Source organism: Plectropomus leopardus, chromosome 21 (genome assembly GCF_026936395.1).
Source record: "Plectropomus leopardus strain MGB_pleo_1.0 chromosome 21, ASM2693639v1, whole genome shotgun sequence".
Lineage (NCBI taxonomy): Eukaryota > Metazoa > Chordata > Actinopteri > Perciformes > Serranidae > Plectropomus > Plectropomus leopardus.
Genome location: NC_142196.1, coordinates 15,990,066 through 16,004,287, shown reverse-complemented (window position 1 = coordinate 16,004,287; position 14,222 = coordinate 15,990,066). Strand labels below are relative to the sequence as shown.

At 36.9% G+C, this 14,222-nt stretch overlaps 1 protein-coding gene across 2 annotated transcripts in view; it reads right to left on the bottom strand.

Annotated features, from left to right (window-relative positions):
- Window positions 1-2: 2 nt before the first annotated feature.
- The window catches only part of flt1 (fms related receptor tyrosine kinase 1), a 78,549-nt gene continuing 64,329 nt past the window's right edge, over window positions 3-14,222 (bottom strand). For both annotated transcript variants that reach the window (XM_088071680.1, XM_088071681.1), the window contains one exon: window positions 3-3,549. In XM_088071680.1, coding sequence (XP_087927806.1) covers window positions 3,381-3,549 — 169 coding nt within the window. In that variant the 3' untranslated portion in view covers window positions 3-3,380. The remainder of the gene's footprint in view (window positions 3,550-14,222) is intronic.

Here is a 14,222-nt window from a genome sequence, read left to right as displayed (position 1 = left end):
CATACAGGACCATGTCTTATTTGCAATTGGATACACTGAAGATTTTAATCTATAATATATGTTTATTAAAACAAAGGAACAACACTTTTGTCAGCACATAGGTAGGATTTTACTAACTTAAATCCAACAGAAACAAACTAAAACTCACAAAAGCTATCTTTGTTCTTCTCTCCACTGGTCCAACAATCACTTACTCTAATTTGGTTTTTACAAAAAATCACCCACTTGGATAAGAAAATTTGCTGGCAAAATACACACTAAAATGTTTATTTAATTGGAGTCTGGTAGTTTTGGCTATGGGCATAAAAGTATCTGTAGTAATTCTTCCCCTAATGTTGTCAGACACCAAAAATGACAGTAAGCCTATCACTGGCAAAAACACGCTCCTTTAGTGGACCAAAATGTCCTGAGTTGCAGCATGGTTTGCGGCAGCTGGCTGTGGTAATCTTGCTTAATACTGAACCCATTTAAAAAAATTGTTGTTTCCGTGAGTCACTTAGACACAAAATCATGAGAAAATAGGGTCCAGGTTGAATAATATTAAAGTTACCCTTTAATTATAATCCCATGCTTCGATGATTAATCATCTTACACATAGAAAATACAAGAACTATGACTACACAAACGTCTACATTTGTTTTTATACCAGAAAAAGTTTAATAGTAGTCAATACTGCATTATTACATAGTGAGATGAGGTCATCATCTTAATATTCTTTCCTACTTGTCACTTTGGTATTTTCTATATCTGTATAGATTTATCTGGAAAACAAAAATAGTTGATGATTGAATGATGTCACTATTCAGATATAGGTAGATTGCATGTTAATAACAGGCGTCTGTATCAGGATGCTGATCTTACTTAAGCAAGTTAGATACCAACATTGTAGCAGATCTGTTGGGCTTATGTTTTGTTGGGTTGCTATGGGTTGCTTGCATTTTTGGTCATTTTTTTAACATGCATTTTCATGGTGTTTTTGGCCATTTTTGCAACTTTCTGTGCTATAACGTGTTTAGGCACGCTATTTAATGCAGTTTTCAACTACTTTGAGCTGTTTTTGGGAGATGTCATATTTTGACATTTTTGCCTTACTATAGCCTTGCCTTTTTGGTCATTTTTCAACATGCTATATTATGGTGTTTTGACTTTTTTTGCAACTTTCTATGCTATGGCGTGTTTAGGCACGCTATTTAATGCGGTTTTAAGCTATTTTTAGCTGTTTTTGGGAGGTGTCATTTTTTAACATTTTTGCCATAAATGTTAAAAAATTTATGGCATTGCTCTTTGGGTCATTTTTTCAACATGCTATATTTCAGTGTTTTTGGCCATTTTTGCAACTTTCTATGCTATGGTGTGTCTGAGGACGCTATATAATGTGGTTTTAAGTTATTTTTAGCTGTTTTTGGGACGCGTCATTTTTTGACATTTTTGCCATACTATAGCTTTGCTCTTTGGGTCATTTTTTCAACACGCTATATTTTTATGTTTCTGGCCATTTTTGCAACTTTCTGTGCCTAAGCATGTCTAGGCACGCTATTTAATGCAGTCTTAAGGTATTTTGAGCTGTTTTCGGGACGCGTCATTTTTTGACATTTTTGCCATACTATAGCCTTGCTCTTTGTGTCATTTTTTCAACATGCTATATTTTTGTGTTTCTGGCCATTTTTGCAACTTTCTATGCTATAACGTGTTTAGGCACGCTATTTAATGCAGTATTCAACTACTTTGAGTTGTTTTTGGGACGTGTCATTTTTTGACATTTTTGCCATACTATAGCCTTGCTCTTTGTGACATTTTTTAACATGCTATATTTCTGTGTTTTTTGGCCATTTTTGCAACTTTCTATGCTATGGTGTGTCTGAGGACGCTATATAATGTGGTTTTAAGCTATTTTTAGCTGTTTTTGGGAGGTGTCATTTTTTAACATTTTTGCCATAAATGTTAAAAAATTTATGGCATTGCTCTTTGGGTCATTTTTTCAACATGCTGTGTTTTTGGCCGTTTTTGCAACTTTCTATGCCATGGCATCAACTACTTTGAGCTGTTTTTGGGACGTGTCATTTTTTGACATTTTTGCCATGCTATAGCCTTGCTCTTTGGGCCATTTTTTCAACATGCTATATTTTGGTGTTTTTGGCCATTTTTGCAACTTTCTATGCTATGGCACGTCTCAGCATGCTATTTAATGCAATTTTGATCTAGTCTGAGCTGTTTTTGGGACGTGTCATTTTTTTTTTACATTTTTGCCATACTATAGCCTTGCTCTTTGTGTCATTTTTTCAACATGCTATATTTTTGTGTTTCTGGCCATTTTTGCAACTTTCTATGCTATAACATGTTTAGGCATGCTATTTAATGCAGTATTCAACTACTTTGAGCTGTTTTTGGGACGTGTCATTTTTTGACATTTTTGCCTTGCTCTTTGTGTCATTTTTTCAACATGCTATATTTTTGTGTTTCTGGCCGTTTTTGCAACTTTCTATGCTATGGCGTGTCTTGGCATGCTATTTAATGCAGTTTTCATCTAGTATGAGCTGTTTTTGGGAGGTGTCATTTTTTGACATTTTTGCCATACTACAGCCTTGCTCTTTGTGTCATTTTTTCAACATGCTATATTTTTGTGTTTTTGGCCATTTTTGCAACTTTCTATGCTATAAAGTGTCTAGGCACGCTATTTAATGCGTTTTTAAGCTATTTTTAGCTGTTTTTGGGACATGTTATTTTTTGACATTTTTTGACAATAATTCAGCTCTAACTGTTTTAGGACAAACACCAAACAGACACAATTAGTCTTCATGCATTCACTATTTTTTGCCAAAAGAGAAGTGCAGTTATCTTAACAGTAAGATGCGGACACATCCATGACATGATTACAGCATTAAAATAAATACAAAAAGATACATCCCATCTGAAACAATATTTCATTGGAAAATAACTTTTTTCCAGCATACAGTAGCTGTGTAGGAGGAACCATTATTTTATACAGCAGTGTTCCTCTTGACAAAGCTCAGCACATGAGGTACCAACACAATAAGCTCTAGTAGTTATAGGTCAGTAAATACATTCTTCATAATTGCATGTGATTAGTACTATCATGTAATACTTAGCTGCTCTTAGAAGGGGTTGTGTGGGGAATGCAAGACAATACTTGAACAACAGCATATTGTTTTGGGAACTTAAAAAAAAGTGATGTTTCTCTTTAATTAAGAGAAATAATCTCTGAGTCTGGTTGAAGGGGGAAAAGGTGGAATACATGCAGATGTTATAATGAGGTAGAGGATGAAAACAGTAGAGTTGAAAAGCAGAATAAGTGCTAGTTGAGTAAAATTGTGAGCAGGAAAATTGGATATACCCTGTGTAAAAGTGTCCTAGAACAAATGTTAGAGGGAGGGGTACAGAAAAGCAGAGTTGTAGTCTGGGGGAGGGGAGCTGTCCTCATCAGACTCCCAATCACATGGCAAGATAGATGGCTTGTCGTCGCTGAGACCTGTGATGTCACTGCACAGGAAAGGCACCTGGTTTTCCTGGCACTTGGTGAAGGCAAAGAACCTGAAAACAGAGAAATTAAAGAGTTATATGGTAATCATGCAATAAGCTTTGTGACAATTGTATAGTATACAATTCTATCATGATATAGCATTCAAAAGAAAGACAAATGTGTTGTTGCAGTGACCTTGACCTTCTACCGCTAAATTAGAAAAAAATGTCTCCTTAAGTCCACTCAAACAGTTGTGCCAAATTTAAGTAAGTTCCCACAAGGTGTTCTCAAGATATTGCTATTACACAAATGAGATTTCGTCTGGTGGCTGGTCGGATTGATTTGCTGACACCATGTGGGCCCACCACCTGCAGGCCTGGAAATCAGGGCCGGGTGCATTGTATGCCAGGCAGCAGACAGGGGTGGGGCCCCCGGCATGCTGACCCCTGGCTTCATAGGCTAGCTCTCGGGACGTGGAACATCACCTCGGTGGCAGGGAAGAAGCCAGCGCTTGTGCGGGAGGTGGAGTGGTACCAGCTAGATATAGTCGGGCTCACCTCCGCACACAGCTCTGGCTCTGGAACCTTACCCCTGGAGAGGGGCTGGACTATCTCCTTTTCCCGGAGTTGCCCAGGGTGAGAGGGGCTAGGCGGTTGTGGCGATACTCACAAGTCCCTGGCTGAGTGCTGCTATGTTGGAGTTCTCCCTGGAGAATGAGAGGATTGCCTTGAAGGGGCTGCAAGTCACTAAGAGGAGGCCTCTGACCGTTGTTTGTGCTTTTGCACCAAACAGTGGTTCGGAGATACCCGCCTTTCTTGGAGTCCCTGGGCAGGGTCCTGGAAATGGTGCCAGCTGGGAACTCCATTGTTCTCCTGGGTGACTTCAATGCTCACATGGGCAACTATTGAGTGACCTGGAGGAGCTCAACTGGGAGGAACGGCATGCCCATGTGGTGTTTTGTTATTGGACTTCTGTGCTAGTCATGGATTGTCCATAACAAACACCATGTTTGGGCATAGGGATGTTCATAAGTGTACATGGTAACAGAGCTCCCTAGTCCAAAGATCAAGATGGACTTTATGGTCGTGTCATCTGTTTTGTGGCCATATGTCTTGGACATTCGGATGAAGATAGGAGTGGAGCTGTCAATTGATCACAACCAGCTGAAAACTGCATGTAGTAGAGTGCTGAGACACGCCATAGCTTAGAATGTTGCAAAAAGAGCCAAAAACACCATAATATGGCATGTAGAAAAAATGTCTGAAAAGGCAAGGCTATGGTATGGCTAAATATGTTAAAATATGACGTCCCAAAAACGGCAGAAAACACTTCAAAACAGCATTTAATAACGTGCCAAGACACACCATAGCCTTGCCTTTTCTGTCATTTTGTTAACATGCGATATCATGGTGTTGCTGTATTTGAAAGATTCTATGCTATGGCGTGTCTTGGCACAATATTTTATGCTGTTTTGGATTGTTTTCAGCTGTTTTTGGGACATGTCATATTCAATCACATTTTGCTATGCTATATAGCCTTGCCTCTATGGTTATTTTTTTAACATGCATTTTTATGGTGTTTTGGCCGTTTTGCAGCATTGTATGCTATGGCCTGTCTTGGTATTGTCTTGTCTCGCTATTTTATGCTGTTTTGAAGTGTTTTCATCTGTTTTTGGGAAATGTCATTCATTTGACATTTTTACCATACTATAGCCTTGCTCTTTGGGTAATTTTTTCAACATGTTATATTTTGGTGTTTTTGGTCGTCTTTGCAACTTTCTATGCCATAGCATGTCTCGGCACGCCATTTAATGCAGTTTTCAATTACTTTGAGCTGTTTTTGGGATGTGTCATTTTTTGACATTTTTGTCATACTATAGCCTTGCTCTTTGGGTCATTTTTCAACATGCTATATTTTGGTGTTTTTGGTCATTTTTGCAACTTTCTATGCCATGGCTTGTCTCGGCATGCTATTTAATGCAGTTTTCATCTAGTTTGAGCTGTTTTTGGGACGTGTCATTTTTTGACATTTTTGCCATACTATAGCCTTGCTCTTTGTGTCATTTTTTTAAACATGCTATATTTTGGTGTTTTTGGTTGTTTTTGCAACTTTCTATGCTATAGCCTATTTAGGCACGCTATTTAATGCCTTGTAAAGCTATATTTGGCTATTTTTGGGAGGTGTCATTTTTGACGTTTTCGCCATACTATAGCCTTGCTCTTTGGGTCATTTTTTCAACATGCTATATTTCGCTGTTTTTGGTCGTTTTTGCAACTTTCTATGCTATGGCGTGTCTCAGCACGCTACTTCATGCAGTTTTCATCTAGTTTGAGCTGTTTTTGGGAGGTGTCATTTTTTGACATTTTTGCCATACTATAGCCTTGCTCTTTGGGTCATTTTTTCAACATGTTATATTTTTATGTTTCTAGACGTTTTTGCAACTTTCTATGCCATAGCATGTCTTGGCACGCTATTTAATGCAGTTTTCAACTACTTTGAGCTGTTTTTGGGAGGTGTCATTTTTGACGTTTTCGCCATACTATAGCCTTGCTGTTTGGGTCATTTTTTTCAACATGCTATATTTTGCTGTTTTTGGCCGTTTTTGCAACTTTCTATGCTATAGCGTGGTTAGGCACGCTATTTCATGCCTTTTTAAGCAATTTTCATCTGTTTTTGGGAGGTGTCATTTTGGACATTTTTGCCATACTATAGCCTTGCTCTTTGGGTCATTTTTTCAACATGCTGTATTTTGGTGTTTTTGGTTGTTTTTGCAACTTTCTATGCGATGGTGTGTCTCAGCATGCTATTTAATGCAGTTTTCATTTAATCTGAGCTATTTTGGGATGTGTTATTTTTTGACATTTTTGTCATACTATAGCCTTGCTCTTTGGGTCATTTTTTCAACATGCTATATCTTTGTGTCTAGACGTTTTTGCAACTTTCTATGCTATAGCATGTCTCAGCATGCTATTTAATCCAGTTTTCATCCAGTTTGAGATGTTTTTGGGAGGTATCATTTTTTGACATTTTTGCCATACTATTGCCTTGCTCTTTGGGTCATTTTTTCAACATGCTATATTTTGGTGTTTTTGGCCGTTTTTGCAACTTTCTATGCTATAGCGTGTCTCGGCACGCTATTTAATGCAGTTTTCAATTACTTTAAGCTGTTTTTGGGATGTGTCATTTTTTGACATTTTTGCCATACTATAGCCTTGCTCTTTGGGTCATTTTTTCAACATGCTATATTTTGCTGTTTTTGGCCGTTTTTGCAATTTTCTATGCTATGGCGTGTCTCAGCACGCTACTTCATGCAGTTTTCATCTAGTTTGAGCTGTTTTTGGGAGGTGTCATTTTTTGACATTTTTGCCATACTATAGCCTTGCTCTTTGGGTCATTTTTTCAACATGCTATATTTTGCTGTTTTTGGCCGTTTTTGCAACTTCATATGCTATAGCGTGGTTAGGCACGCTATTTCATGCCTTTTTAAGCAATTTTCATCTGTTTTTGGGATGTGTCATTTTTGACATTTTTGCCATACTATAGCCTTGCTCTTTGGGTCATTTTTTCAACATGCTATATTTTGGTGTTTTTGGTTGTTTTTGCAACTTTCTATGCGATGGTGTGTCTCAGCATGCTATTTAATGCAGTTTTCATCTAGTTTGAGCTGTTTTTGGGATGTGTCATTTTTTGACATTTTTGCCATACTATAGCCTTGCTCTTTGGATCATTTTTTCAACATGCTATATTTTGGTGTTTTTGGTTGTTTTTGCAACTTTCTATGCTATAGCCTATTTAGGCACGCTATTTAATGCCTTGTAAAGCTATATTTGGCTATTTTTGGGAGGTGTCATTTTTGACATTTTTGCCATACTATAGCCTTGCTCTTTGTGTCATTTTTTTAAACATGCTATATTTTGGTGTTTTTGGCCGTTTTTGCAATTTTCTATGCTATAGCCTATTTAGGCACGCTATGTAATGCCTTGTAAAGCTATATTTGGCTATTTTTGGGAGGTGTCATTTTTGACGTTTTCGCCATACTATAGCCTTGCTGTTTGGGTCATTTTTTTCAACATGCTATATTTTGCTGTTTTTGGCCGTTTTTGCAACTTTCTATGCTATAGCGTGGTTAGGCACGCTATTTCATGCCTTTTTAAGCAATTTTCATCTGTTTTTGGGAGGTGTCATTTTGGACATTTTTGCCATACTATAGCCTTGCTCTTTGGGTCATTTTTTCAACATGCTATATTTTGGTGTTTTTGGTTGTTTTTGCAACTTTCTATGCGATGGTGTGTCTCAGCATGCTATTTAATGCAGTTTTCATCTAGTTTGAGCTGTTTTTGGGATGTGTCATTTTTTGACATTTTTGCCATACTATAGCCTTGCTCTTTGGATAATTTTTTCAACATGCTATATTTTGGTGTTTTTGGTTGTTTTTGCAACTTTCTATGCTATAGCCTATTTAGGCACGCTATTTAATGCCTGTTAAAGCTATTTTTAGCTGTTTTTGGGAGGTGTCATTTTTGACATTTTTGCCATACTATAGCCTTGCTCTTTGGGTCATTTTTTCAACATGCTATATTTTGGTGTTTTTGGCCGTTTTTGCAACTTTCTGTGCCATGGCATGTCTCGGCACGCTATTTAATGCAGTTTTGAACTACTTTGAGCTGTTTTTGGGACGTGTCATTTTTTGACATTTTTGAAATACTATAGCCTTGCTCTTTGTGTCATTTTTTTTAAACATGCTATATTTTGGTGTTTTTGGTTGTTTTTGCAACTTTCTATGCTATAGCCTATTTAGGCATGCTATTTAATGCCTTGTAAAGCTATATTTGGCTATTTTTGGGAGGTGTCATTTTTGACATTTTTGCCATACTATAGCCTTGCTCTTTGTGTCATTTTTTTAAACATGCTATATTTTGGTGTTTTTGGCCGTTTTTGCAATTTTCTATGCTATAGCGTGGTTAGGCACGCTATTTCATGCCTTTTTAAGCAATTTTCATCTGTTTTTGGGAGGTGTCATTTTGGACATTTTTGCCATACTATAGCCTTGCTCTTTGGGTCATTTTTTCAACATGCTATATTTTTATGTTTCTAGACGTTTTTGCAACTTCCTATGTCATAGCATGTCTGGGCACGCTACTTCATGCAGTTTTCATCTAGTTTGAGCTGTTTTTGGGATGTGTCATTTTTTGACATTTTTGCCATACTATAGCCTTGCTCTTTGGATCATTTTTTCAACATGCTATATTTTGGTGTTTTTGGTTGTTTTTGCAACTTTCTATGCTATAGCCTATTTAGGCACGCTATTTAATGCCTGTTAAAGCTATTTTTAGCTGTTTTTGGGAGGTGTCATTTTTGACATTTTTGCCATACTATAGCCTTGCTCTTTGGGTCATTTTTTCAACATGCTATATTTTGGTGTTTTTGGCCGTTTTTGCAACTTTCTGTGCCATGGCATGTCTCGGCACGCTATTTAATGCAGTTTTGAACTACTTTGAGCTGTTTTTGGGACGTGTCATTTTTTGACATTTTTTAAATACTATAGCCTTGCTCTTTGTGTCATTTTTTTAAACATGCTATATTTTGGTGTTTTTGGTTGTTTTTGCAACTTTCTATGCTATAGCCTATTTAGGCACGCTATTTAATGCCTTGTAAAGCTATATTTGGCTATTTTTGGGAGGTGTCATTTTTGACATTTTTGCCATACTATAGCCTTGCTCTTTGGGTCATTTTTTCAACATGCTATATTTTGATGTTTTTGGTTGTTGTTGCAACTTTCTATGCGATGGTGTGTCTCAGCATGCTATTTAATGCAGTTTTCATCTAGTTTGAGCTGTTTTTGGGATGTGTCATTTTTTGACATTTTTGCCATACTATAGCCTTGCTCTTTGGGTCATTTTTTCAACATGTTATATTTTTATGTTTCTAGACGTTTTTGCAACTTCCTATGCCATAGCATGTCTGGGCACGCTACTTCGTGCAGTTTTCATCTAGTTTGAGCTGTTTTTGGGATGTGTCATTTTTTGACATTTTTGCCATACTATAGCCTTGCTCTTTGTGTCATTTTTTCAACATGCTATAGTTTTACGTTTCCAGACGTTTTTGCAACTTTCTGTGCCATAGCATGTCTTGGCACGCTATTTAATGCAGTTTTCAACTACTTTGAGCTGTTTTTGGGACGTGTCATTTTTTGACATTTTTGCCATACTATAGCCTTGCTCTTTGGGTCATTTTTTCAACATGCTATATTTTGGTGTTTTTGGCCGTTTTTGCAATTTTCTATGCTATAGCCTATTTAGGCACGCTATTTAATGCCTTGTAAAGCTATATTTGGCTATTTTTGGGAGGTGTCATTTTTTGACATTTTTGCCATACTATAGCCTTGCTCTTTGGGTCATTTTTTCAACATGCTATATTTTGCTGTTTTTGGCCGTTTTTGCAACTTTCTATGCTATAGCGTGGTTAGGCACGCTATTCCATGCCTTTTTCAATTTTCATCTGTTTTTTGGGAGGTGTCATTTTTGACATTTTGCCATACTATAGCCTTGCTCTTTAGGTCATTTTTTCAACATGCTATATTTTGGTCGTTTTTGCAACTTTCTATGCGATGGCGTGTCTCAGCATGCTATTTAATGCAGTTTTCATCTAGTTTGAGCTGTTTTTGGGATGTGTCATTTTTTTACATTTTTGCCATACTATAGCCTTGCTCTTTGGGTCATTTTTTCAACATGCTATATTTCACTGTTTTTGGTCGTTTTTGCAACTTTCTATGCTATAGCGTGTTTAGGCACGCTATTTAATGCAGTTTTCAACTACTTTTATCTGTTTTGGGAGCTGTCATTTTTGACATTTTTGCCATACTATAGCCTTGCTGTTTGGGTCATTTTCTCAACATGCTATATTTTGGTGTTTTTGGTTGTTTTTGCAACTTTCTATGCTATAGCCTATTTAGGCACGCTATTTAATGCCTTGTAAAGCTATATTTGGCTATTTTTGGGAGGTGTCATTTTTGACATTTTTGCCATACTATAGCCTTGCTCTTTGGGTCATTTTTTCAACATGCTATATTTTGCTGTTTTTGGCCGTTTTTGCAACTTTCTATGCTATAGCGTGGTTAGGCACGCTATTCCATGCCTTTTTAAGCAATTTTCATCTGTTTTTGGGAGGTGTCATTTTTGACATTTTTGCCATACTATAGCCTTGCTCTTTAGGTCATTTTTTCAACATGCTATATTTTGGTGTTTTTGGTCGTTTTTGCAACTTTCTATGCAATGGCGTGTCTCAGCATGCTATTTAATGCAGTTTTCATCTAGTTTGAGCTGTTTTTGGGATGTGTCATTTTTTGACATTTTTGCCATACTATAGCCTTGCTCTTTGGATCATTTTTTCAACATGCTATATTTTGGTGTTTTTGGTTGTTTTTGCAACTTTCTATGCGATGGCGTGTCTCAGCATGCTATTTAATGCAGTTTTCATCTAGTTTGAGCTGTTTTTGGGATGTGTCATTTTTTGACATTTTTGCCATACTATAGCCTTGCTGTTTAGGTCATTTTTTCAACATGCTATATTTTGGTGTTTTTGGTCGTTTTTGCAACTTTCTATGCGATGGCGTGTCTCAGCATGCTATTTAATGCAGTTTTCATCTAGTTTGAGCTGTTTTTGGGAGGTGTCATTTTTTGACATTTTTGCCATACTATAGCCTTGCTCTTTGGGTCATTTTTTCAACATGCTATATTTTTACGTTTCCAGACGTTTTTGCAACTTTCTGTGCCATAGCATGTCTTGGCACGCTATTTAATGCAGTTTTCAACTACTTTGAGCTGTTTTTGGGACGTGTCATTTTTTGACATTTTTGCCATACTATAGCCTTGCTCTTTGGGTCATTTTTTCAACATGCTATATTTTGGTGTTTTTGGCCGTTTTTGCAATTTTCTATGCTATAGCGTGTTTAGGCACGCTATTTAATGTCTTTTCAAGCCATTTTTATCTGTTTTTGGGAGCTGTCATTTTTGACATTTTTGCCATACTATAGCCTTGCTCTTTAGGTCATTTTTTCAACATGCTATATTTTGGTGTTTTTGGTTGTTTTTGCAACTTTCTATGCTATAGCCTATTTAGGCACGCTATTTAATGCCTTGTAAAGCTATATTTGGCTATTTTTGGGAGGTGTCATTTTTGACATTTTTGCCATACTATAGCCTTGCTCTTTGTGTCATTTTTTTAAACATGCTATATTTTGCTGTTTTTGGCCGTTTTTGCAACTTTCTATGCTATAGCGTGGTTAGGCACGCTATTCCATGCAGTTTTCATCTAGTTTGAGCTGTTTTTGGGAGGTGTCATTTTTGACATTTTTGCCATACTATAGCCTTGCTCTTTAGGTCATTTTTTCAACATGCTATATTTTGGTGTTTTTGGTCGTTTTTGCAACTTTCTATGCGATGGCGTGTCTCAGCATGCTATTTAATGCAGTTTTCATCTAGTTTGAGCTGTTTTTGGGATGTGTCATTTTTTGACATTTTTGCCATACTATAGCCTTGCTCTTTGGATCATTTTTTCAACATGCTATATTTTGGTGTTTTTGGTTGTTTTTGCAACTTTCTATGCGATGGCGTGTCTCAGCATGCTATTTAATGCAGTTTTCATCTAGTTTGAGCTGTTTTTGGGATGTGTCATTTTTTGACATTTTTGCCATACTATAGCCTTGCTGTTTGGGTCATTTTTTCAACATGCTATATTTTGGTGTTTTTGGCCGTTTTTGCAATTTTCTGTGCCATAGCATGTCTCAGCACGCTATTTAATGCAGTTTTCATCTAGTTTGAGCTGTTTTTGGGAGGTGTCATTTTTTGACATTTTTGCCATACTATAGCCTTGCTCTTTGGGTCATTTTTTCAACATGCTATATTTTTACGTTTCCAGACGTTTTTGCAACTTTCTGTGCCATAGCATGTCTTGGCACGCTATTTAATGCAGTTTTCAACTACTTTGAGCTGTTTTTGGGACGTGTCATTTTTTGACATTTTTGCCATACTATAGCCTTGCTCTTTGGGTCATTTTTTCAACATGCTATATTTTGGTGTTTTTGGCCGTTTTTGCAATTTTCTATGCTATAGCGTGTTTAGGCACGCTATTTAATGTCTTTTCAAGCCATTTTTATCTGTTTTTGGGACGTGTCATTTTTGACATTTTTGCCATACTATAGCCTTGCTCTTTGGGTTATTTTTTCAACATGCTATATTTTGCTGTTTTTGGCCGTTTTTGCAATTTTCTATGCTATAGCGTGTTTAGGCACGCTATTTAATGTCTTTTCAAGCCATTTTTATCTGTTTTTGGGACGTGTCATTTTGGACATTTTTGCCATACTATAGCCTTGCTCTTTGGGTTATTTTTTCAACATGCTATATTTTGCTGTTTTTGGCCGTTTTTGCAACTTTCTGTGCCATAGCGTGTCTCGGCACACTATTTAATGCAGTTTTCAACTACTGTGAGCTGTTTTTGGGACATGTAATTTTTTGACATTTTTGCAATAGTATAGCCTTGCCTTTTTTTCGGAAAATGTCAAAATATGACATGGTACCAAATGCTGCAAAAAATGCCAAAAACACCATAAAAAACCCATGTTGAAATGTATGTATGTGTGTGTGTCTAACCATTCAATTGTGTTACAGCGGTCCCCAGAGGGCATGTCCTTCGTGGTGGCTGGTGATTGGTGCGACTGGTCGGTCTGGGCCTCTACCAATCCAGGAGAGACGACGGTTATAAAAGTCCGATTTGCTATACTGATGACGGCAGACACCACCTGTACCTCTCCGTTGCAAAGTTGTTGCTTGTCAATTGTGTAAAGTGTAAGAGAACTCGATTCCCTTGCGTGTCCCAGATTTGGGCCAAGGTAAGACTAAAATACTAATTTTGTACTGCACTCACCATAGGTTTGGTTACTGTTTAGTTTCAGTAGGTTCAGGGGTGCTGGTCATTTGTCTTTCTGTTTTTCACAAATTCACTAGAGTAGTAAGTTAGGTTTTGTTTTAGAGATATTTGAGTTATTTGTCAATGTAATCTTTAGTTTAGATAGTCAGCACCAGTTTGCGTTCAGGAGTCCTCTTTTTGTTACATTTATTGCACTGTATGACAGCACCTGGCGACTCTTGTCTGTTTTGCACTTAATGTCCATGTCTTTTTTTTTTAAATAAATAAACCTTAATTCACAATCTTGTGTGCGTTACATCCACCCTTTTACCCATTGTGAGCTGGGTTTGCAACACAGCTCAAAACACTTCAAAACAGCATAAAATGGCGTGCCAAGACATGCCATTGCATAGTAAGTTGCAAAAACGCAAAAAAAAATTATAGAAATGCACAGCAAAAAAAAAAATGACCAAAAAGGCAAGGCTATAGTATGGCAAAAATGTCAAAATATGACATGTCCCAAAAATAGCTGAAAACACTTCAAAACAACATAAAAAAGCATGCAAAGACATGCCATAGCATAGAATGCTGCAAAAACGGAAAAAAAACACCATAAAAATGCATGTTGAAAAAATGACCAAAACAGCAAGGCTATAGTATGGCAAAAATGTCAAAATATGACATGTCCCAAAAACAGATGAAAACACTTCAAAACAGCATAAAATAGCGTGCCAAGACACGCCATAGCATAGAATTTTGCAGAAACGCCAAAACACCATAAAATGCATGTTGAAAAATGACCAAAAAGGCAAGGCTATAGTATGGCAAAAATGTCAAAATA